The sequence below is a fragment of the Dermacentor silvarum genome, chromosome 8 (assembly GCF_013339745.2).
Source record: "Dermacentor silvarum isolate Dsil-2018 chromosome 8, BIME_Dsil_1.4, whole genome shotgun sequence".
In the NCBI taxonomy this organism is placed as follows: domain Eukaryota; kingdom Metazoa; phylum Arthropoda; class Arachnida; order Ixodida; family Ixodidae; genus Dermacentor; species Dermacentor silvarum.
In genome coordinates, this window is record NC_051161.1 from 159,200,953 (window position 1) to 159,225,453 (window position 24,501).

General features: G+C 45.8%; 1 protein-coding gene across 1 annotated transcript in view; it reads right to left on the minus strand.

Moving 5' to 3' along the window:
- Positions 1-20,259, minus strand: part of LOC119462537 (uncharacterized) — a 53,535-nt gene extending 33,276 nt beyond the window's left edge. The window contains exon 1 of the mRNA XM_037723880.1: positions 20,161-20,259. Coding sequence (XP_037579808.1) covers positions 20,161-20,259 — 99 coding nt within the window. The remainder of the gene's footprint in view (positions 1-20,160) is intronic.
- Between the last annotated feature and the right edge of the window lie 4,242 nt (positions 20,260-24,501).

Here is a 24,501-nt window from a genome sequence, read left to right on the forward strand (position 1 = left end):
GAGCCACAAGCGACAGCTCGCTGCGCGCGAGCTGGGCAGGTGGCAGTAGCCGCTGCGACGCTGCCCCTTGACGCGCCGCATCAGCATATGTGGTAGTGTGGAATGGTGAGCACCTTTTGCGTGCTTCCCTGAACGATATGTTCTCGCGCACTTTGAGAGTGATAATTTCTTTTTCTTTTTTCCAGTTAGGACAGGATCTGGAGTAAGCTGGATGTTCACCATCACAGTTTACACAGTGTGGTGTCGCTTCGCAGTTATCTGAGGCGTGACCTTGGACTCCACATTTCGCGCATGTAAGTCTACCACGACAGCTCTGCGAGCCGTGGCCAAATCTTTGACATTGGAAACATCGTCTTGGATTAGGTATGTATGGTCTGACAGCTATCTTAGTGTATCCGGTTTCTATTGTTTGTGGCAGATCGCAAGTGGCAAAGGTCAGGATCAGGTGTTTTGTAGGAATTTCTTTATTGTCTCGTCGGATAATGATACGCTGTACGTTGGTTACATTTTGCTCTTTCCAGCCCTCCAATAGTTCGGTTTCGGACAAGTCAATGAGATCTGCATCGGAAACTACTCCGCGTGCTGTATTCATAGAACGGTGAGGTGAAACGGTAACAGGAATGTCTCCAAATGCCACAAGCTTGTTGAGTTTATTGTGCTGCTCTTTATCACGGATCTCAAGCAGGAGGTCCCCGCTCGCCATTTTGGTGACTTTGTAACCTGGGCCAAGGGCGTCAGTCAAGCCTTTTGCGACTAGGAAAGGGGATACGGTTCTTGCTGGTTTTTCGGTCTTCTCACTGTGAACTACTTGGTAACGGGGGAAAATTTCTCTTGGTCTGAATAAGCTTAATAGTTCTTCGGTGCGTCCCCTCTTGTGAGGGTGACGATCAAGTAAACGGGGAAATGCAGGCGTTCCCATACTGGTTTGGTTTATTTCGGCAGCAATGGCGGCCACCCACCACGGAGCCCAACTAGGGGACGCTGCAGCACTTAACGCGTAAGGCTGCAGGCGCCAACCGTACATTGCCACTATAACCTAATATATTATACCCAAGGGAGGGCACATACACAAGGTTAACCCAAGCCGCCTGTGAAAATTAGGAAGTGACGGAAAAGAAGAGATGATAGGAGAGTAAAAGAAAGGAGATAGGAAAGCAAAAGGTTGGAGAGGGGGACAGGAAAAGGCGACCACCGGTTTCCCCCGGGTGGGTCAGTCCGGGGGTGCCGTCTACGTGAAGCAGAGGCCAAAGAGGTGTGTTGCCTCCGCCGAGGGGCCGTAGAGGTCCAAACACCCGGCATCGGCTCAACCCCCAGGATCCCCTTTTCCCCGGACACGGCTAAGCCGCGCACGGTTAGACGCGGGAGGGTCCAACCCTCATGTGCTCGGGTACGTGGTGTCGCAACGCACCAAACGCCTGCTTACGCAGACGCCCCTGCGGGGATCGCCCAACACTCTTAGCACAGTAACGTTTAGTAAAGGGGTATATTCTCACAAATTTGTGCACCTATAAAGAAAAGTTACATAGTAACCTTTATTTAAGTAACCTTTAATAAAGGGGATACTCTCACAAATTTGTAACCTATGAGTTGGAAATAAAATTGTAACCTTTACTTAAGTAACATTTAATAAAGGGGCATATTGTCACAATTTTGTGCACCTATAAAATAAAAGACTACGTGTACCTATACTAAAGGTTACTATATAGTAACCTTTAGTATAGGTACACGTAGCCTTTATGTATGCAACCTTTCGTGTAGACATACAGTCTTGCAAGGCTTCACACGTGCGTCCTTCTGCGCATGTCCATGAATTTAGGACATTGATTCTTCGGCCGACCACCAAACTTCACCGTAATGCACTAGCGTAACTCACTGAGCAGAACTTCATAAAAATTCTACTTCAAATGATCGGCCGAATTTTTACAACTTTCGGTTACCAACGTCAGGAGGATACTCGCTTCTGAAAATATAGGCATTTAAGGCACTTAGTCATAACTTCTCTGCTGCATTATATTAGCGCTTTGGTCAAGGTTAAAGCACCGCTATAACTCAGCAGGGAAATTACGACTGTCATAAAAGCTCATGTTATCGGAAAAAGGTATCCTTTCGACGTAGCTAACGGAAAGTTGTTGAACTTCGGCTGCTCTTTCGATATACAATTTTTCTGAAAACGCTGCTCAAAAAACGCTAGTGCCCTGCAGCGAAGTTCAATGGAAGGGCAATGTGCAAAATTTATGTGCATGTGCAGAAGGACGTGCGGGTGACAACGTGCAAGACAGGATGCCTATACGAAATACAAAAAAAAGGTTCTTAAAAATGGCCGCAGGGGTTATGCCCTAATTTCTTGGACATGACTCATTGTCAAAAACTAAAAAATATTCAGGTCTTAAGACAAAATGACATTTTATTGCTGTGAAAACTTCATAGCGGCGACAGACAGCATTTGCGCGATAGTCAATACATTTGGGGACAAAATTTTATTAGTTAGCTTTTTTTCATTTCTTTGGGGACATGTAATTGCATAATCAAGGCAGCTAGTACTGAAAGCATACCGGTATGCCATAATTGTGCCTGGCACCAATTTAGAGAAATTGAATCTGCAATGAAGTGCGTTGTTGTCTCAGTTATTCTTTCTGCACAACCAGCAGCAAAATTCTGTAAATATTCAGCTGGAACAGCAATGCATTTTATGGCATGCTTTCTGAAAAATACTGTAAATATCTCAACTGGAACAGCAATGCATTTTATGGCATGTTCACAGTATGTGTTTTTGAGACTATTCTGTGGCAGAATGCTTCCAGCAACCGGATATGGAGTGCTGATTGACCAGCTCTGCCGTTAACAACGATTGTTTATTTACATTCTAATCAGTCAAACATTGGTAATATTCGTACTAATGATGCTTATTCGAGTTTATTGGCACAATTCGTACTAATGATTATTGCTGAAATTCTGTTGCGATCACTATAAAACTTGTTCCGCAGAAATCAACATTTAGTCTCAAATTCTCTTTTTTTAAATATTCAAGGACAGACTGGTTAACAACGTGTAAACCTTTGCCACCTTGCTATTTTACAGCGCTGGTCATTTACACAAGGCAACTTGCAGGAATTAGTATAGAATGCACGATGCATCAAGACTGTTGTACCTTTTGAAATAAGTTGGAACATACTTGGTAATTTTGGATTAAATGTGCAAAACACAAAATAATTGATGAAGTACACAGTATGTTGCTTTTGTAAAGGTGAATGCACCGTATACAGGTTCGTCCCACAACATATTTCTTTGCTGAGGGCCATGTTGAAAATTTTTTGCAAAAGGTATTATGTCATCCCATGATAGTGAGATTTTTAATAATTATATTTGGCACAAGTGGAAAGCACATCTGAAAAGGCAGCACATTTCAGAATGAATACGCATTTCTGCATGCAACATCTCTTGTATCGGAAAAAAAATTATAGAGGTATGAGACGGCAGCACCCACATTTTGGAAATGATGTCAGTAGCAGCTGTGAGAAGGAAAGCTGACACAAAACATTTAGTGAAAATATCATGATTACTTTATTTGCATATACAAACAAGGTAACTGAAATCTTTCCCTTCATAAGCAAAAATACATTTTGCCTTGGTCTGTTTTCTTCTTCACGGCCATGAAGCAATAATGAAAAAACCTCTGAGTACAGCACTGCCTGGCAGCACAAATTTCTACAGCATCACGAGGAATAGGGCAAAAAAAGAAAAAGAGAAATGTTGAAGGTTCGTGTACAATATGTTCAAATACAAATACATATAAGTTTTAGACTTCCACGAGGAGGGCGATCTCATCCCTGTTGCGAGCACAATCATGCCTCTTTGGTGCTATTATGTCAGTTGCTAATTCTCCGATCTTACAATCTTACAATCTCATACTTACTTGTTAGCGTCGGCCTGCAAACAACAGCTATTCACATGTAATGAAAGACACATAGATAAACCACAAACAGATGAAAAACTACCACAGAACAAATAATCAAACACGCCTAAGGTGAAGACACTCTTCTGTCTAGGAAATGTCGGTAACAATAAAAATTAAAGATAAGAACACTGAACAAAAATGAATTCTCAAGTCAGTTCGTACTCCTCTCCAGTACAAGTACAAAAGACAACACCGCAATAATGTGACAGTTTAACCGTCAAAACGCAATATCAAGTGATTACAAACTGAATATCACCACAATACACCAGTTCCGCGCATGAGGTCAATGTTGTGCGTCCGCACAAAAGTGCAACATAAACTTGAGATTTAAGGATTACCAACACGGTGACTGATAGTGACAAGAAATATTAAAACAACAGTGTTTAGGAAGCGAGCAAGTAGTTCACTTAAATAAAACTGAACAGTGCGAGCATGAGCATGAATTGACGGTAAAATTTACGACAGACACACACCAGCAAATAAATAGTTGAACAGGAAGCATTGCTTACCTAGGTCACATTTATTGCTGTCTTCGGCATTCATTACAGCAGTCAAAACACAAACGATGCTCACCACTCGCAGGTAAGCGAAGAACTTTTACCATTGGCCATCGGCAATGCGTCTCGTCGCAGCGGCCACGCAGCACGCCAAACATGTTCCTGCTCCACGCCCGGCTGGGTGGCTTCTTTTAAGCGGCGCGCGCGCCTTTAGGAGTCTTTTTAGTAACTGTACCACAGAACACCCATAGAAACTAAGAGAAGGGAAACTGTACCTTCCACAGTGCAACGAAAATAAGCGTAGCGGTGGCGTTGTGAACTAAAGTATGCGACCGAGAGATGGCGCTGGCAAAATTAAAACTAACATCATCATCATCATCATCACGCAGTGACCACTGGGGGCCTTGCGCTGGAGTTTGAGGTATAGTAGCGGCGCTGGCGGCGGCGAAAAACGTCATCAGGCTAGTACCAGCTTGCGTAGTACCGAGCCGTGGCTGTGGCGAAGCGCGTTTCGAGACCGAGTTTTGCGTCGATTCGCACTTTTTTTCGGCCCCGTTTCGAGTGCGAAAAGGCTCGTCACTTCCCACAGACCACGCCGACCATGCTGCAAGCTGGTCGCAGCCTATAGTTTAACGAAAACGGACTCTCCGTGTGCCGCGGGACGTAATGTGGAAGCAGAAGACATCGGCGACGCCGATTCGGAGAGACCTAGCTCAACCTCGAAAAAGCGTCACCGTCGTTACTGCTGCGTCGTGGGCTGCCATGAACAAGAAGGCCTGAATCCCAACATCAGATTCTACCGTTTTCCTTCAAGGCCTCACGAAGCGGAGCGTCGGGCGCGCTGGATAACTGCAGTTCGTCGCGCTGGGTAAGCGAAACTTCGCGCCATGCTGACTGCGTCGCCTGTCTTGAAGCTTGCTTGATTATCTGCGTTGCTGAAATTCGGTCTTTTGCACCTACAGTCTCGACGGCAAACCGTGGGAACCAGCGCCGAACACCAGGATATGCAGTCGCCACTTTGTGGGCAACGAGAAAATACAATTCGGCCAGTCACCCCGCGTATGTGCCTACAGTCTTCCCCGGGGTCTACAAGAGGCCTCTTCCGCCTGACTCTTCAAGTCACATGGAACGGTTTCAAAGGTGAGTGGGCCATTTTTTTATTACCAGTGGATGGGAGCGTCGGCTGCTACTGACGATGTGCTCTGTACAACTTTCGGTGTGACGCTTCTCGATGACTCCTGTTTTCCGTCTGCTGCGGTTAGGCGTCACATTTCAGAACTTCAATGGATTTTTTCTGGTCTTTCCAAACGTTTAGGTGGCAGAAAAGGGACCTGAAGCCGAGTTCCTGAGCTGCTGGGAGCAACGTACCAGATATGCAAACTGCATCTGAGGAAACCTTCGAGGCGAGAAGCGAAAATGTAAGCTGAAAATTTTTCTCCGCAGAACTACTCGCCTTGGTGGTGTATAATTATGGCGTTTCTGAACGTTATCACTTCCTTCACATTACAAACCTGTAGCTATTAATGTCTTTACATTTTCGCACCTTTTATTTACCGTGCAGCCATCAACTCAACAGAAGCAACAGAAGCCTGCAGAGTGTTCAGACTACACTGGAGCTCTTGCTGACCAGACAACAGCAGACATACATGGAGGTTTTCCCCCAGCATCAACTCGCGATGATGAAGGTTGCTCCAGTCCTATGAAAGAGGATTTGACTTCCGCAGGTACCTTGCGACTTGAAACATCAGCCCAAACTGATGACCAGCAGATGATTACACGCGCGGTTGGACCACACACAAGGGCTTGCTACTTTTCTGGATATGAAAGTATTGTAAGTGCCCCTCCGCTGATGCACTACGAAGTTTGTGTGGGGTGGACAGCAATGCGTTTCTTTATTGCTTAGTCTTTTGCCAGCTGTCAGGGAAAGAACAACCGACGTAACGCTTGAAAACAAACTTGTCATGTTTCTCATGAAAATGAAACTAGGAGTATCTTTTGCGGCCATTGGTGTCATGTTTGGGGCGCATGAGAGCACTGCCTGCCGTATATTTTATTCAGTTCTGAACACATTGGCAGAAATAACCAAAGATTGGATTTATAAGCCCCTATTGAAGATATAAAACTTTCACAGCCTGAATGCTTCAAGAAAAATTATCCAGAGTGCACTTTGATCATTGACTGCACTGAAATTAGAACCGAAACACCATTCGAAGTCAGGCAGCAGCACATGCTGTTTTCTTCATGCAAGAGTTGCTACACACTAAAATTTTTAGTCGGAATTATCCCAAATGGAATGATTGTTTTTCCGTCTGAGCCTTTCGGCGGACGGTGCTCTGATACACAAATCATTCTTGATTCTGGTTTTCTTCACATCGTTGAACCAGGTGACATGATGTTGGCTGACAAAGGTTTCCCTGGTATCCGTACAGAGCTTGCTCACAAAGGAGTAGTCATGATCATGCCACCCTTTTCAGCTGGAAGTGGCATTCCATTTTCTCCTGAAGAAATGGAGGAAACCTATAGCATTGCATCTGTACGCGTTCATGTTGAAAGGGTTATTCAAAGAATTAAGCAATACGGCATCCTGAAACATCACATCCCAATTTCACTAGTTTCGTCTATGAAGGAGGTTTTCCATATGTGCTGTGTTTTGGCAAATCTTCAACCTCACATAATTGCAATCACATGAGCACATTGACAAGAATGTGCCCTTTTAATTTGGAGTTCACTAGGTGTGGTCTGTTTCCCTGGATGCGTCAATCTATGAGACTTACAAGCTGCTCATATGCTGTGAAAGACGCTGTTGTGGAGGGCTGTGAATAAATTTTGACCATCTGTGGTTCTTTAATCTGCACTGATATTAAACCTCAGATGGGTTTTCTTGCATTTTGCCTGCATTAAAATGTACTCACTGCAACAGGGATTCTGTCCCAAGGTCTTCCAAATGGAAAAAGATGCCTGAATAGATAGTGTCCACATTATCTATAATGATGCATATTCTTTCCTTGCTATCATATTTATGTGTACATGTATGGTGGTGTTCTTGCCGTAATATTCTTTTTTTTTCACTTGCGGTAGTATTCTGCATGTTTTTTTGTTTTCTACCTCGCCACTCAATTCCAGACAATGGCACTGCGGGTATTATGGTAGATAAATAAATAAGCTGTGTGCATGCGGGAAGGTATGGCACATTAGTGTGCAGCACCGCATCAACTTTGTTTTCACACTTGTCCTGGCCCAAGTTCATCAGGTCAAAAAAGAAAAAAAAACTAGCAGGATTGTTATAACTCTGTAAATCAATGTTTTCTCATGAGTTGATGCAATGGGAAATGTTTAGTTACAGGGAATTAAGCGGTATGGGTGTGAGGGGGGAGTTAGGAGACAGCCTGGGCTACCATAGCGCTCTTGACAGATTGTATCTCATATCTTCATTTCTTTCGATGGGTTTAAACAAATTATCATGCATCTAGTTGTAGAGCTGCTCTCAAATAATGGTCACCTTAGTGCAGATTTAGTGGCAGGTGACAGTGGTGATTGTAATATAGTGAACTCATTAGTATTTGTATTCTCCACTAAAGAGCGCATGTGATGTCACTGTGTTGAGAACTCTTTGCATGGCGTGTTGCAGTGACATGTGCGACATCAGAGCTTCATCATCAGAGAATATAGCATGCATTCTAGCGTAACAAGCATCAAGATAGCACTGACACTCCCGCTCTTAGAAAAACGTCGAATTATTTCACTACTTTGCTTATTGCACAAAATAGTTCACAGTGAACATTCGTTTTCCTTAACCTTAACTCGTCCATTCCGTTCATCAAGATGTCTGCATAATGAACATAGCTTTCAACGCCTCTTTGGCAAAACTAATGTGTTTAATTCATCCGCCCTGACACCATAGCTAATATTGTTAATCCCGTGATTTTTAGACAAGAGTTAAGTGCACATTTTAAATGTTGATTTCGAATTCATTTTGCGAATATGTCATGCGAACGTGTTTTAAATTGAATTACCTGTATATTTACAAATTTCTTACTCCGGCCTGAATTGTATAAATTGGAAATGATGTTTATCGCTCACTATTGTATAAGTTCTATTTTGGTGAATTCATGTATAAGAAGATTTTTGCTCCTTTTCATTGTTTAACCTTTTGTAACCCCCCTCACGCAATACTCCACCTCGGAGCCTGTGAGGACCTTGAATAAATACGGGCCAGTGGGCTGTTATATGTGTTACCATGACATGAGGTTGCATTTTGTTGAATCATTGTGTCGGGTGGTCTGTGCTCCGACACTGTTGTCATTGTGAAAGTGAGTAAAGACTTAAAAAAAGCCTTCACTTCAAAACTGCAGGCATTGCATCTGTCTTGTAAGCTAGCTCCTGTATATGCACTGGCTCTCTGCCAAGCATGACCCAACAGACTGGCAGCAGTGAACACGGTGAAGTTGAGCATCTAATAAAAAAGTTTATTTGAAAGCTTAGGCATATCTCTGCAACTCTTAGTGATGCAAAACAATAAATATCATAGCACAAACATTTCTCACTTACATATGCGCTCGTGTAAATACTTGGCCCTTTCACTGCACAGCATATTGTTTCAACGCTAGAGAAGCCCAGTTAAGGTCTGTACAAACTTCATCTCACAAGTGGTTCTTATTTATTTTATTTTTATTAACACGAAAGTGTTTTATGCCGGGGTCCACCAAGACTTCACTGACGTATTTCCGTCACGGAAATACGTCATAGAACATAATACAAAGAAAGAAACCAGAAGAAAAAGTTCCACAAACATGCAAAATTTGGAAATCGAACCCACGACCTCTCGGTCCGCGACGATAGATCGCCGAGCGTTTAACCCATTGCGCCACAAACGCATTTGCAGAGAGCTACACAGACGCGCCTTATATATCTAACACTCCTCCGTGTACCCGCGCTCTTGCTCGGGGCGGTGCCGCCGCCTACGAGCAGAAAAGAGAAGTACTGCAATATGACACTAACGCGCACCGACAGTGAACGCTTCGGTGGTCTCAGCACTACGACGCCTCGATGCCAGCATTCGAAGGGACGCTGGCATCAAGAAGCACTACCAACGCCACCTAGGTGGCGTTCACCGTACTCAGCACAGCGGAGCGTGGCCTCCGCAATTAGCTCTGAAAATGTTTCTGAAGTTGATCGCGGAGGCTGCAATTACGACGCGCTGTACGCGCTGATTTGACTCGGTGACGATTCAGTTACGTGCTTTGTCTTGCGCGTTGTATTAGTGTGTCAGTTACGTGCTTCGTCTTTCGCGTTGTGCTAGCGTGTGCAGCGTAGTGCAGCTTCCATATGCACGACGGTTGCTCATGGTCATCGACGTTGGTAGTCGTGATGGAGGAGACGTGCCACCAGGCGTCAGCGTGGGTGCATCAACGCCTAAGGGCGCTTTAGCCACAAAACACCAATAGACATTATATATCAATGTGCAATAAACATTACACTACTTCTGTGAAGACACGTTTCACTTTCGTGTTCTATACCGATTCCTATATAAGAGGGATCAACCACATTTTTTTTATAAATACTGCAATCACCATGCGGTGATCTTAGCAGGGTGGTACAAACATAATGAATACATTGGTGTGTACAGAAAACGCACAGGTTAATAAAAAACTTATTTAAATAAACACAAAGCATACAGGTTGGGCACACGCAACATTACACAAACAAGTAAAACACTGTCACTGCAAACAGGGTACAAACAAAATAATGTCACTGTAAACATGATAAGAAAGAAGTTAATGTTGGCGCAGAGACGGCGTCATTTTTTAGCTGGTTCCAGTCCGCTATTGTGTGCGGAAAAAAAGAATACTTAAAAGAGTTGCTGCGTGAGGAAAACGGAGTTATACTGAAATTATGTCTTTGCCGAGTAGCGTATCCAGAGGAGAAGGCTACGATCTTTGTTATGTCCATCTTATAATGCCCCTTTATTAGTTGATACAAGAACTTCAATCGTGAACAACGATTTCTTTGTGTTACCATGTCCAAGCAGTGTCTTGGAAGCTACATGTGTGAGGTGACTGCTTGCACGAGTGTACTCTAATCACACACTCCTACCCGCCGTGGTTGCTCAGTGGCTATGGTGTTGGGCTGCTGAGCACGAGGTCGCGGGATCGAATCCCGGCCACCGTGGCCGCATTTCGATGGGGGCGAAATGCGAAAACACCCGTGTACTTAGATTTAGGTGCACGTTAAAGAACCCCAGGTGGTTATGATTATGTGTGGTGTTTTATGGCGCAAGGGCCAGTTGTGGCCAAAGAGCACCATGCCAGTGTTTGTGAATGCGCAGTGGGGCGATGAATTCTGAGAAGTAGATGAAGCGTGGCTGTAAAAGGGCCTAAAGATAATCGCTGTAAAATGCGTAAAATATACATGTACTAAAATCATGGCAATGACATGAGGTGTACTATGAAATGAAGAATGCATTGAGAGGTAATGACACGATATTTAAAATATTTAAGATGCAGTAATTGGCAAGAAGCACTACTGCCTAAACAGAGCCCTTGAACCACAAGGGCCTGGAGGCATGTGCTATAAAAAAAAACTATCACAGCGGCATCCTCTGGAGAGAGGATGCGCTACGAACTAGTTGGGCTAATAACATGCAGGACCACATCGTTCAAAAAATCGACGACTGCTTTGGCATTAAAAATCGGTTCTTCGCCAAGAAACATATTGGGGTGAAGCGGGACATGATATCGGTACGCTTGTGGAAAATATTTCTTTCTTTCTGCTTCGGCTTCCCGGCACTCCACGAGGACATGGAGGACGGTCAGCCTCTCACTACATCTACCACAGGTTGGAGGATCATTTCCGTTCAACAGAAAATTGTGAGTACCATATGTGTGTCCTATTCTTAGACGACAGAACAGGACATCAGTTCGTCGTGTTTTCGTTGCGGGTGACCAGAAACCTAACTGTGGCTTAATTAAGTGAAGCTTATTATTTGTTTCAGCGTCCCACAAGCGCTGCCAGTGGTCTCGCAGTTTTCTTCGCAGAAAAGGCTTCAGATCTGCGGGAGGAATAGTAGCCGCAGGATTAGTAGCTTGCGATTTAGTCGATGTGGCCAACTGGTCTGCAAGCACATTACCCTCAATGCCTCTATGGCCAGGCACCCAGCCTATAGTCACATGCTGGTTAGATATATACGCTCTGCATAAACTGGAATAGAGCTCAGTAAGTACAGGATTTTTGTTTTTGCAGAGTGACATCAGAGCTTTCACCACGCTTAGGGAGTCTGTAAATATAATTGCTTTTTGAAGTTTCGATGCCCTTATATGATTCACAGCCGACAATAGTGCATAGGCCTCAGCCGTAAAGATACTCGTTTCCGGGTGGAGTACACCGGATTCCGAAAAGGATGGGCCGACGGCTGCATAAGATACCCCGGCATGTGACTTGGAAGCATCTGTGTAAAGCTGTGTACACGAGTATTTAGACTGGAGTTCTAAGAAATGCATTTTAATGTGTGCCTCTGGCGCGTGTTTAGTTACCTCCAGGAACGATGTGTCACACTCTACGAGTTGCCAGTGCCACGGCGGCAACAGTTTCGCTGGAGGCATAGGACATTGTTCAAGCAGTGGAACACCCATTTCCTCACTAAGATTCCTCACACGCAAAAAGAACGGCTTTCTTGCTGCAGGTAGATTATGGAAGAGTGTGGCAGCGGTCATGTCATTTATAGTTGAGTAAGAAGGATGTTTAATGTTTGCTTGTACTTTCAGAAAATACGTGAAACTGTTGTATGACCGCTGGAGATGAAGCGACCACTGATTCGACTCTACGTACAAGCTCTGGATTGGACTTGTCCTGAAAGCACCGGTCGCGAGACGGATACCCAGGTGGTGGACGGGGTCTAGTATTTTTAATGCACTGGGCGTTGCTGAATTGTAAATTATAGATCCGTAATCAAGGCGTGAGAGGATAAGACTTTTATACAAGTTAAGCAAACACTTTCGATCACTACCCCAAGTCGTACGCGACAGAAGCTTTAAAAGGTTCATTGTCTTTAGGCATTTTGCCCTCAGATACTTAATATGAGGAATAAATGTAAGCTTCGAATCTAAAACAATGCCTAGAAACTTATGCTCGCTGCTCACAGAGAGCGCATCTCCTTTGATTGCAATACTTGGGACTGGCGTTACGCCTCTCTTGTTAGTAAAGAGTACGCAAGTGCTCTTCTGGGGATTTACCTTAAAACCATTTTCATCTGCCCATTTGGACAATTTGTTTATTACAAACTGCACTTGTCGTTCGCAGATGGCAATATTGCATGACTTGAAGGCTATCTGCACATCATCGACATAAACAGAATAAAACATAGTGCGTTGGATGACTGTGTGCAGGGAACTCATTTTTACGATAAATAGTGTGCAACTAAGCACGCCCCCTTGTGGCACACCGGTCTCTTGGGTGAATGACTTAGAAACAGCGTTACCCACTCTTACGCGGAATGTGCGATTCGATAAGTAACTTTCGATTGTGTTTAACATGTTGCCACGGACACCCATCGCAGAGAGATCTCGGAGAATGCCGTAGCGCCATGTTGTATCGTAAGCTTTCTCTAGGTCAAGAAACACTGAAAGACAGAACTGTTTATGTATAAATGCATCCCTGATATAAGACTTAATGCGAACAAGGTGGTCTGTTGTGGACATACCTTCCCTGAAACCACATTGGAAGGGGTCTGGGATTTTGCCACTTTCAAGCACAGAGATCAAGCGCCGGTTTATCATTTTTTCAAATAACTTGCAAATACAGCTTGTCAATGATATTGGTCTATAACTACTGGGTAAGGATGGGTCCTTGCCTTGTTTATGTATAGGTATGATCACACTTTCCTTCCACGAAGATGGAATGTAACCCGCTGCGTACATGGCATTGAAAAGACTTAATAGTGTTTTAAGGGTTTCAGGGTGCAGGTGCTTAAGCATTTCGTACATGATACGATCGCCACCTGGTGCGGAGTTATTGCAACAGTTTAGAGATGCCTTAAGTTCAGCGAGAGAAAATGGTCGATTGTATGTATCATTTTGCGTACATTTACGTTCGAGGGGCTGTCGCTCTGCGCGTTCTTTGAACTTCAAGAAGTGTTCTGTGTAGTGTGATGCACTGGAGATGCGTTCTAAATGTTCACCCAGGAAGTCAGCCTGATCTTTCAGACTATCACCTTCTGTGTTTACCAAGGGGAGTGATTTTGTGTGACGTCCTTTTAATGTGTTTACTCTGTTACACACTTTTTTCTCGTCTGTATAGGAATTTATACTGCAAAGATAGTGCTCCCAACTATCTCTCTTAGCACGTCGACGTGTTCTTCTGCCTTGGGATTTGGTCTGTTTGAAATTTATGAGGTTTTCGGCAGTTGGAGAGTCGCGAAGCAATCTCCAAGCCTTGTTTTGTTGTTTCCGCGCCTTTCTACAATCGTCGTTCCACCATGGGATGCGACGCTTTTTGGCTAGCCCGTTAGTTTGTTGGATGGATTTTGTGGCAGCCTCTATTATGAAGCCTGTAAAGTAGGCCACAGCATCGTCTATGTTAAAACCTGCAATGTCACCCTTAGCTAAATATGTTATTTCTCTGAAGAGAACCCAGTCTGCTGATTCAATTTTCCATCGGGGAACATGTGGAGAGCATTCAGTCTGTTTTGTTACATTTATGACTATTGGGAAGTGGTCACTTCCGTAAGGGTTCTTTATAATGTTCCAATCAAGGTAAGGTATTAGTGTACTGGATACTATGCTCAAGTCTATTGAGGAGTAGGTTTTGTGCGCAACGCTATAATACGTCGGCTCCTTCTTATTGAGTAAACATGCATCCGAGGAAAAAAGAAAATTTTCTATTAAACGCCCTCTTCCGTCACAACGGCTGTCTCCCCACAAAGTGTTATGCGCGTTTAAATCCCCGACAACTATGTATGGCTCCGGAAGTTCATCAATGTAGTTTTGAAATTCGGTTTTCTGGAGTTTATAATTCGGCGGGATGTATATAGAGGTAATAGTAATTAGTTTATTAAACAACACCGCGCGAACAGCAACTGCCTCTAGGGGCGTACGGAGTTTTAGTTCTCGGCAGGCAATACCTCTATCGACTATAATAGCCACACCACCGGAAGACACGACTGTGTCATCGCGGTCTTTACGAAAAATGGCGTATTGCCGGAGAAAGTTTGATTGTGTAGGTTTAAGGTGTGTCTCTTGAACACACAGCACCTTAGGATTAAACCTGTGTAGGATTTCTTTGACGTCATCGAGGTTGTGTAGGAGTCCTCTGACGTTCCATTGTATTATTTGTGTATTCATGTTGGAAGTGTTTTTTTGTGCTGTGTGTTTAAAAAAGAGACTAATTTAACTTACAGAGCCCTTGTCGGGCCCTGTGATGCGGGCTTTTTCTTTTTTGGAGCGGTCGAGAGATTCTCGCCGCTCCTTTGGCGCTGGCTGCGCCGTCTGGCTGGAAGATGTGTTCATCGCCCTCTTGCAGAGCGCTGGACACCCGCTCTTGAGAGCGGTTTGTTCGCGGTGAAGGCCTCGTCTCGAGGGACAAGGCCTTGGAGGCCACTAGCCCGGAGGTTGATGGCCCCTTCTGCTGGGGTGGCCGAGCAGCGCTAGCTGCAGCCGCCGAGGGGGCGGATGGCGTCGCTGGCAGCTCACTGTGTGTGAGCCGCACAGCCGCCGGAAGCCGCTGTGGCGCTGCCCCCTGACGCGCCACTTCGGCAAAGCTGGTTTTCGGCAGGTGCAATACCCGCCTGCGTGCCTCCTTGAAAATTATGTTTTCTCTTACCTTAATTGTCACTATTTCCTTTTCTTTTTTCCAGGATGGGCACGACCGCGAGTATGCGGCGTGCTCCCCATCACAGTTCACACAATGTAGAGAGCTTTCACATGACTCAGAGGAGTGTTCATGACTACTGCATTTCGCACAAGTTTGGCGGCCTCTGCAGTTCTGGGAACTATGGCCGAACCGCTGGCATTTGAAACATCGAAGAGGATTTGGCACGTATGGCCTAACACGAAGCTTGATGTACCCGGCCTCGATAGACTCGGGCAGAACACTTGAGTTGAAAGTAAGTATCAGATGCCTGGTCTGGAGTTCTTTGCCATCTCGCCTCATTTTAATCCGTTTTACATTGATGACATTCTGCTCACTGAAACCCTCCAGGAGTTCAGCCTCACTCAGCTGCAACAGATCGTCATCTGAGACAACGCCACGAGTGGTATTCATTGTACGGTGCGGGGTTACTGTTAATTGCGCATCTCCAAATGATACTAGATTGGGCAGTTTTTCGTACTGTTTCTGGTCTCGGAGCTCCAAGAGGAGATCACCGCTCGCCATCCTAGATGCTTTATAGCCTGGTCCAAAAATATCAGTCAAAGTCTTTGACACAAGGAAAGGTGAGATTGCTCGATTTGTCTGTTTTTTCTGAGTGAATCACATGGAATCGGGGAAAAGTTTCTCTTTGGCGACCAAAAAACTGGAAGACTTCATCGGTGCACCCTCGTTTCAGACGGCGATCGGATAGTGGGGGGAATGAACTTGCCATAAGTATATATGGATTTTTCGGCAGCAACGCCAGCCACCCACCATGGAGTCCAACAAGGGGACGCTGGAGGGCCTGTAAACACAAGACCTGCAGAGGTCAGCTGTACGTCACCACTATAACCAAATATGGAGTATCCGAGGTTGGGTACCCACACAAGGTTAACCCTAGCTGCCTGGGAAATTAGAAGTAATGGAAGTGAACAGAAGACAGGATAGATTGAAAGTGAGAGAGAAAGACGAAGATTAAAGAGGAGGACAGGAAAAGGCAACTGCCGATTTCCCCTGGGTGGGTCAGCCCAGGGGTGCCGTCTATGTGAAGCAGAGGCCGAAGAGGTGTGTTGCCTCTGCCGGGGGGCCTTAAAGGTCCGAACACCCGGCATCGGCTCAACCCCTAGGATCCCCCTTTCCCCAGACACGGCTCAGCCGCGCACGTTTACACGCGGGAGGGTCCAGCCCTCATGTGCTCGGGTCCGTGGTGTCGCAAACCACCAAACGCCTGCTGACGCAGACGCCCCTGCGGGGACCCCAGGTGGTCCAAATTTCCGGCAGTCCCCAACTACGGCGTGCCTCATAATCAGATCGTGGTTTTGGCACGTAAAACCCCATAATTTAATTTAATTAATTTAATCACACACTCCTGAGACAATGTGGCAAGTCTGGAAGCTGTTGCCACGTGCTTTCAGTTCCCACTCCACTGCAAGCCACCTGTGATGTACGAGGGGAAATTAAAAAGTAAAGCGACTTTTGCCATTTCTCGCACTAGGGTTTGATAACACTGCTAGTATCCAGCACTGAATTCGTGTCCTCTGCAACGCTTTTATGGAACGTGTCGCTCTTATTCCCGCGTTAGTCGTTAAGAGTGTAGCAGACCGCTAAACATGGCAGCTCCATTTTCGGAAAGTGTGTGCAAGGTGGGTCCCGAAAGAATTGTCAGCGCAGCATAAGGCACAAAGGTTGGACATCTCGTAAACATTTGGCTCGTTATCGTCGCGATGGAGATGGATTTTTACAGCGAATTGTTACTGTAGATGAAACTTGGGTGCATCATCACGAACCGGAAAGTAAGGCTGCGAGCATGGTTTGGAAACACTCATCATCACCAAAAGTTAAGAAATTTAAACGTTAACCATCAGCTAACAAGATTATGCTAACACTATTCTGGGACATGGAAGGTGTGGTAGCCGTTCATGTCAGCCCAAGAGGCGTGAAAGTGTAAACAGTGAGAACTATTGCGATGTGTTGCGAACTAAAGAATCCTGCAATCAGATCAAAACGCCGTGGAAAACAGTGAAAAGGTGTCGTCCTGCAGCAAAAGAATGCTCGGCCACATTCTGCCAAACGGACAGCCGAAACAATAAAGGAGTTGGGATTTAAATTGCTGGAACACCCGCCATACAGTCCACACCTGGCTGCGATTTTGATATGTTTGGACCACTGAAGGAAGCGCTCAGGGGAAGATTTGCAACCAATGCAGAAATCATTGATGCAATGCAAAATTGGTTGCAGGTGCAACCAAAAAATTTTTTTTCCAACGGAATCAAAAAGCTTGTGAAACGTTGCGCAAACTGCGTTCAAGTGCAGGGATGTTATGTAGAAAAATAATGTATGTTTCAGTTTCCTATCATTAGATTAAATGTGCCTTTTCTCAAAAGTCCCCTAACTTTTTCACTTCCCCTCGTAATTATATGCAGCAAAGAACCTTAAACAAGGTGCTTAATATAGAAATTAAAATAAAAATGTTCGAGCCTGGGGATTGCCTCTGACAAAAAGTGCTCATCACGCTCAACAACAATTGTGACAGTTTGCTTGGAGCTGTAAACAAAAAAAAAACACTGTGTTGTGTTTGTTACATACAATGTAACTTGAATTTGTGTGTAATACTGATGGCGCTTGTTCACTGCCAAGTGTCCATCTCTGTACACAATTTACTTAATGAAGCTTGCTTCCTTAGTGTGGTCGATAAGTACATCGTCTTTCCTGGAGTACGGGCACTTAAGTTCCAGCAGAGTTGTCTCGTCTCCATACTTGAAAAGTCCGTCAGGGCTGGCACACAGCCATGGTTGCTTCAAGTGCACAATGAGACCGACCTGCAGTCATATTGGTTGAGAGTGCAGTTGCGCAGATTAGGCCACATTCCAAGTCGTTTATATATGACTGATATGAAAGGGTTTCAGTCTGCACTTCCCTTACAAAATGCTGACAATTTATTATACGTTGAGCAAGGGCATTATGTTGTTTCATCTCTAAATGAAGAAAGGTCGTAAAACCTTCCGACTTCAGATTGCAGGCCTACTTTTCACACTATATAGATATGTAGCATCACTGCATTTGGTAGTTCTGCAAAAAAGTGACCCACTACTCATCTTTTACAGTGTAAGTGCTATACAGGAAACATATAATTAAGTTTATTGCCAGATATGATGGTAGCAGGCACATTAGTTTGGCAGTGGTTACTTGCCTTAAATGTTAGCATCTTTTGTTTGATTACTTTCTTGCTGCTGTACAGTGTGTTCAAAATTAAGCATTACGTAATTTTTAGAAATCGCCTGTGGCAGGTAGCATAATTCTTATCGTTGAGCTAGGTTATTCAATGAGGCGGGCATTAGTAGCACGAGAAATCGAAACACCTATTCAAATAATTAACTTCTTAGTTCATTACATTACGACACATATTGTAATCTACGAGTTGTAGCCGGTGAGTTTGTCAGGCATATCCACTTGGAATGAATTTCCACAATGACACCAGTTTGGAGATATGCAGCATCAAACTCGTCGCAAAAGTGCATTGTTGTTCCACTTACTTTTTTTACCAAAATGCTGTTTCATACATTGAAGCACAAAAGTAACTGGAACACCCATGTATTTAGTCCCACACTTTAGGAAATAATATCTCGAAACTGGTGTCATCCTGGAGATTCATTTCAAGGGGATGCGTCTTGGAAACACACCGGCTACAATTCGTAAATAGCAATATGTGTTTCGTAAAGTAATTAAAAAGCTCATTAGTCAATTTTCGTTAATTATTTGAATATGTGTTTCGATTTCTCGTGCTAATGTCCACCTCTTCGAATAACCCAGCTCAATATGAGAATTATGCTACCTACCACAAGCGATTTTTAAAAATTCCGTAAAGCTTAATTTTGAACACCCTTTAGAATCATGAGTTTAGCTTTCATGCAGTTGCCGACTTTCAAGCAGAAGAAAAGCTTCTTTCTGATGTAGCACTTCACTGTTACAGCATAAATATGTACCGCCTAAAAGAAAGAGACTCACATATGTACCCAACTGAAAATGTGCGGTGGTCATTGCAACTTCCATGCCAATTTTTCCAGCATTACAGACCTTCATGCTGCTCACCACATACCTGCGAGACAGGCCCTCCTATTTTATTGCGATAGCAATTATATGGACACTCCAAAGCAGATTTCTGCCGTCGGCGTCGCCGTCGCCGTGAGGTTTCGTATGACGTCAATGGAGATGAAATCGTCGCCGCGCGCCGCCGAACGCTGTATGTGCGAGTGAAAGGGAGCGAGGGACGCGCGCTTTCACGGGGAATGAACGCACGGCGGAGAACAAACGCGCGTTCTGTGCCGTGCTCCCTTAAGGGCTGCAGAAGTAGGCGCCTCTTTCCTCCTTTACCATCACCATATATGTAGAGCAAACGCGCCTTCTTCTGACGCACGAAAGGCCGTGGGGGGGAGGGGGAGGGAAGGGAGGCGACGTTTAGCTGCGGCACCAAGTGCCTATTTATATAAAAACGTTGTTGCAATTTCACCCGAAAGGCGAAGCATCAATTGCGATAGCAACTTAGTAGAGAGCTATACGGAGTAAGGATAGTAGTTTTATCCGCTGTACAAACTTGGACATGCAGCAGCACCGCCAACACACAGCACTGTTGCCGACGCTGTCGGCGTATTGCCCGCGTTCGCACAAAATGCGTGCGGCGTTGGTGACTGTTGCCGGAGCCTGCTTGATGCCTGCGTAGTTGTCCCAAGCCTTTGCGGCACCACAAAATCGTTTTGCTGCAACCAGCCATTTTGTGTGGTCAGGCCAAGCATGACGATCACCCAAGGCATTGATAGTGTGAACCCAAAGGATCACGTCATCTTAAAGGCTGCGAAAAGGCGGTATTTTTACGTAAGCCGGCTGCTGGAAGTCGCGGTGGCTCAACTCCGCCAGGCTGCCTGTGTAGCCGCCCGAGGAACCAGGGCTGATGTCCATGGACAGCGCGGTCATTGTGGTAGTCACGGCAGCAGGTTCTACGACCAAGAAAGCATTGACAGCATACCTTGGTGCACGCCGATGAACTGTACGAGGAAACTTAAGACAGGAACGCCTTAAATCAGGCTCGTTCTAGACTGCGCCATTGCAATGTAATCAAGGAGACAGACACACAGCACCCATTGCTTGCTTGCTTGATCCTCATCCGTGGCGCTTACCCACTACAAGGGATTGGCCAAGCACCCATTCACTGGTCCGGCTGTTCTCTTCTTCCTCCTCTTCTCCCCCAAGCGCTCGCTGTCCGAGTACCCGAGCCCAAGTGGATCCCTTCATCTTTACAACGCATATATAGCGCAACTGACGACGTTGGTCTGCTCCGGACGACGGTCAGTTGCACTTCGCTCATCTAGGCGGCAGGACGTCTGTCAAGTCTACATTGCAACACATTGCAATGTGGTGAACGCGGTTTAAAATACGGGACCTCAAAGCTGCGCGATGTAATGCTAACGCTTTCACCGCTAAATCGCTACTGAATAGTTTACAGCGAAGTTGTATATGACTCGGATCCCGGGATTTCTTCGAGTCGGTCGACAGAAAAGTCGACAGAAACCCAATCCACGAATCGAAGCGAAAAGTGTCTATCTACAGTGGAATACACATGCAAAACACACTCCAGTGTTCATCTGAATAATGAAAAGCACAAAACAAGTGTCAAAAACACGGGATAGATATGGCGCGTTCGAACAATGCGAAGCACGTAGCGTTCGCCGCATGCGTTTCCCGGTAGAGATTATGCGGTTGCATAAGCTGCAGTTGCCGGGAAGCCGCAACTCTAGCATACGAAGCAGGGAGTGACATCACTACACCTTTATATGCTAAAGATGAACCCCCCTAGCAACTGATTTCATTTGTGTTGTGATAGCGCTACGGAAACGCCACGCGTAGTTATAGGTTCTGCCGAAGAGCAGCGTGAACACGATGAGCGGCGACGGGAACAGCAATGTCAATATGCACGACGGTCCATGCTGGCCAAATAGCTTCGGAGCGTGGATTAGAGCCAATTTTTTTTTCGATTACCCAACTTCTTGCGTAGCTTCTACAGCGTTGCACGCTATGTACACGTGGTTTTCAAGTTCACACACGGTATGCTGTCGAAGTAAACAAGCAAGCATGACCTACCCTGCACGGAAGAACACGGATTAAACTTTATTTGTAAGAGAAAATACATGGTCTGCATGAAGCACATACGTTATACAAACTTTACGCTTGACGACCGGTTCTGAAATTCATGCGAAAAGAAGCTGACCAACAGTGAGCTAGTAAAAAAATAGTGTCATATGAAACTGCGATCAATTGCATCAATTGCGATAGCAAATTAGTAGAGGGCTATACGAAGTAAGGATAGTAGTTTTATCAGCTGTATAAACTTGGACATGCAGCAGCACCAGCAACGCGCATAACTGTTGTCGACGCCGTCGGCGTTTTGCACGCGTTCGCTCCGAACGCGCGCGGCGTTGCTGACTGTTGCCGGGGCGTTTGGGGGCGGCTCGGAGGTTTTCGACGAGATCAGAATGGACACTCGTCGATCAGCGTCGGAAATCTTACACACCTTCTCGCGTCGCAACGCTTTTATATAGGCATTTGGTGCCGTAGCTAAACGTCGCCTCCCCTCCATGCCTCCCTCCCGTCCCTCCACGGCCTTGCGTGCGACGGACGAAGTCGCGTTTGCTCTATATAAATGGTGATTGTAAACGAGGAAAGAGACGCTTAATTCTGCAGCCCTTCAGGGAGCACGGCGCAGAACGCGCGTTTGATCTCCGCCGTGCGTTCGCTCCCCGTGATAGCGCGCGTCCCTCGCGCACTTTCACTCGCATATAAAGCATACGGCGCGCGGCGAGGATTTCATCGCCGTTTGACGTCATACGGAACCTCACAGTGACGGCGACGGCGACAGCGACGGCAACGCCGACGGCAGAAATCCGCTTTGAGTGTCCATATAATTGCTATTGCATTAATAGAGAGAGAGGGAGACAACACTCAGGATAGAAAGAACAAGGACCGCTCCACGGGAAAAAGATTTAAAAAATACCAAACGGCCACAAGGTACTATAGTACAACTTTAGAAGACAGGAGGAGGCCCCGCCCAGTTGACCGAAGCGCAGCAGCCAATTCCTCCGCGACTCAAGAAATATTCCCGCTCAAAAAATTGTGACTGCTTCTAAAACGCGTATTTGTCGGTATAAATAAGATTTGTGTATCTTGACGAGTGGTTTGGTAAAACTATCATGATGGAAATGCTACCGCACATGACGGATCGCGAGAGAAAAATAACTCCGTGCCTTCTACAACGCTGTGCGTCGTCTGCCACGGAGCAAGATCGACGGCACCGGGCGTAGTAGTCGCTGGCTTAATAGCATAAGATTCATATATACTTTTTGTGTGTTTGCACAACCTTATTTTTTAATGTGTTGGGCTTATTTTTAATTATTATTTTTCTTTTTTTTTTCGCGGTTGCGAACCTGCAATCTCGTGAGTTCGCGCACGATCGCGCGCGGCATTCCGTGCCAGTTTTCAGCCATGGAGCCCAGCGAGGTGACATCGGAACGCGATCCTTTGTTGCCGAACGAGCCTTGTGTCGCCTCGATGACCACACCACCAAGGAGCCTCGGCAAGAACAAGAGCGGCCACATCCTGAACAGCGATTCACGCAACATGATCTTCCACTGCTACACGTTTTGGCGTAACAGGCAGCCTGAACGCAGCGTGGAGGACACGAGCAAGTTTGTCGCCGACATGCTCGGTGTCAGCGAAAGGACTGTGTTCAGGGTGAGGGAGGAAGTTAAAGCTTCGCATTTTTCGGGTGGCAAACTGACGACGCCCTCGCGAAAGCGCCCACGCAATGCGGAGAAGAGAAGACGCAGCGCGAAGTTTGACAGCTTCACGTTGTGCGCGCTGAGGTCATGTGTGCACGATTTATTTCGTCGCAACGAGATACCGACGGTCGAGAAGATAACTACCGAGTTTCCCCATCACTAAGGCGGTGTACTGTGCGTCGCCTGCTTGCCGAGATCGGCTTCAATCACGAAAAGAGAAGCTGCAACTCGCTGCTTATCGACCGGGATGACATCCCCAATTGGCGGAATCGCTACCTCCGTAACGTGGAGCGCTACCGGGCGGAAGGCCGAAAGATCTTCTACCTGGACGAGACATGGGTGATGGCGGGACACACTCGGTCGATCGTGTGGACAGACACCGTGGTGCAGAAGCGCGGACGCCTGTTCGCTCGAGCAAATGGCCTGACGACGGGTCTAAAACAACCTTCTGGGAAAGGTCAGCGCCTGATCGTGACGCACATCGGCAGCGAGGATGGTTTCGTCGACGGCTGCTTGGATGTATTCAGAGGCCAAAAGACAGGCGACTACCACGAGGAAATGGATGGCAATCGCTTTGAGGGCTGGTTCAATGACGTTCTGCGGAAGTTGCCAGCTGGTAGCGTCATTGTTTTAGACAATGCACCTTACCATAGCCGGCGAGAAGAGAAATTGCCGACGACGGCCTGGAAGAAGGAAAAGATACAGGAGTGGCTCACAAGCAAGAACATCACCTACTCTGAAAGCATGATAAAGAAGCAGCTGCTTGAGCTGGTGGCATCTGTAAAGTCACGCTTTCTGAGCTACATCGTAGACAACACAGCTATAAGGGCCGGTTGCATTGTACTCAGGCTCCCGCCGTACCACTGCGAATTTAATCCCATTGAGCTTGTGTGGGCCAAGGTCAAAAATGGCATCGCTGCGGACAACAGAGACTTCAAGCTGTCCACGGTCGACGTCATCTTGAGGGAGAAAATCAAGCAGGTAATGGCGGAAGACTGGAGGAAGAGCATTCAGCATGTGATGGACTTGGAGGCAAAGTTCAGACTTTACACGTCTGGGAGTGAGCACATTCAACCCATCATCATCCAGCTGGGTGAAGGTGACACTGAAAAAAGTGACTCCGACTGCGAGCTGTCTGGCATTGAGCCACTCGACGAAGCATAAAGGCTTCTTATTAACAAAAGAACAGCCCGGGCTATAAAAATTTTGCCGGTGGGTTCGCAACAGCCAACCATCCATTCCGTGACCTCTCAAATAAATAAGCAGTTCCGTTTATAGCATATTCCTTATAATAGAAGCTCAATTCTGATAAGCAACGTCCTGCACACATTGTGCTCGATTTAAGAAGTGGCGTAGAAACACATTTAAATGCTGGCATATCTGA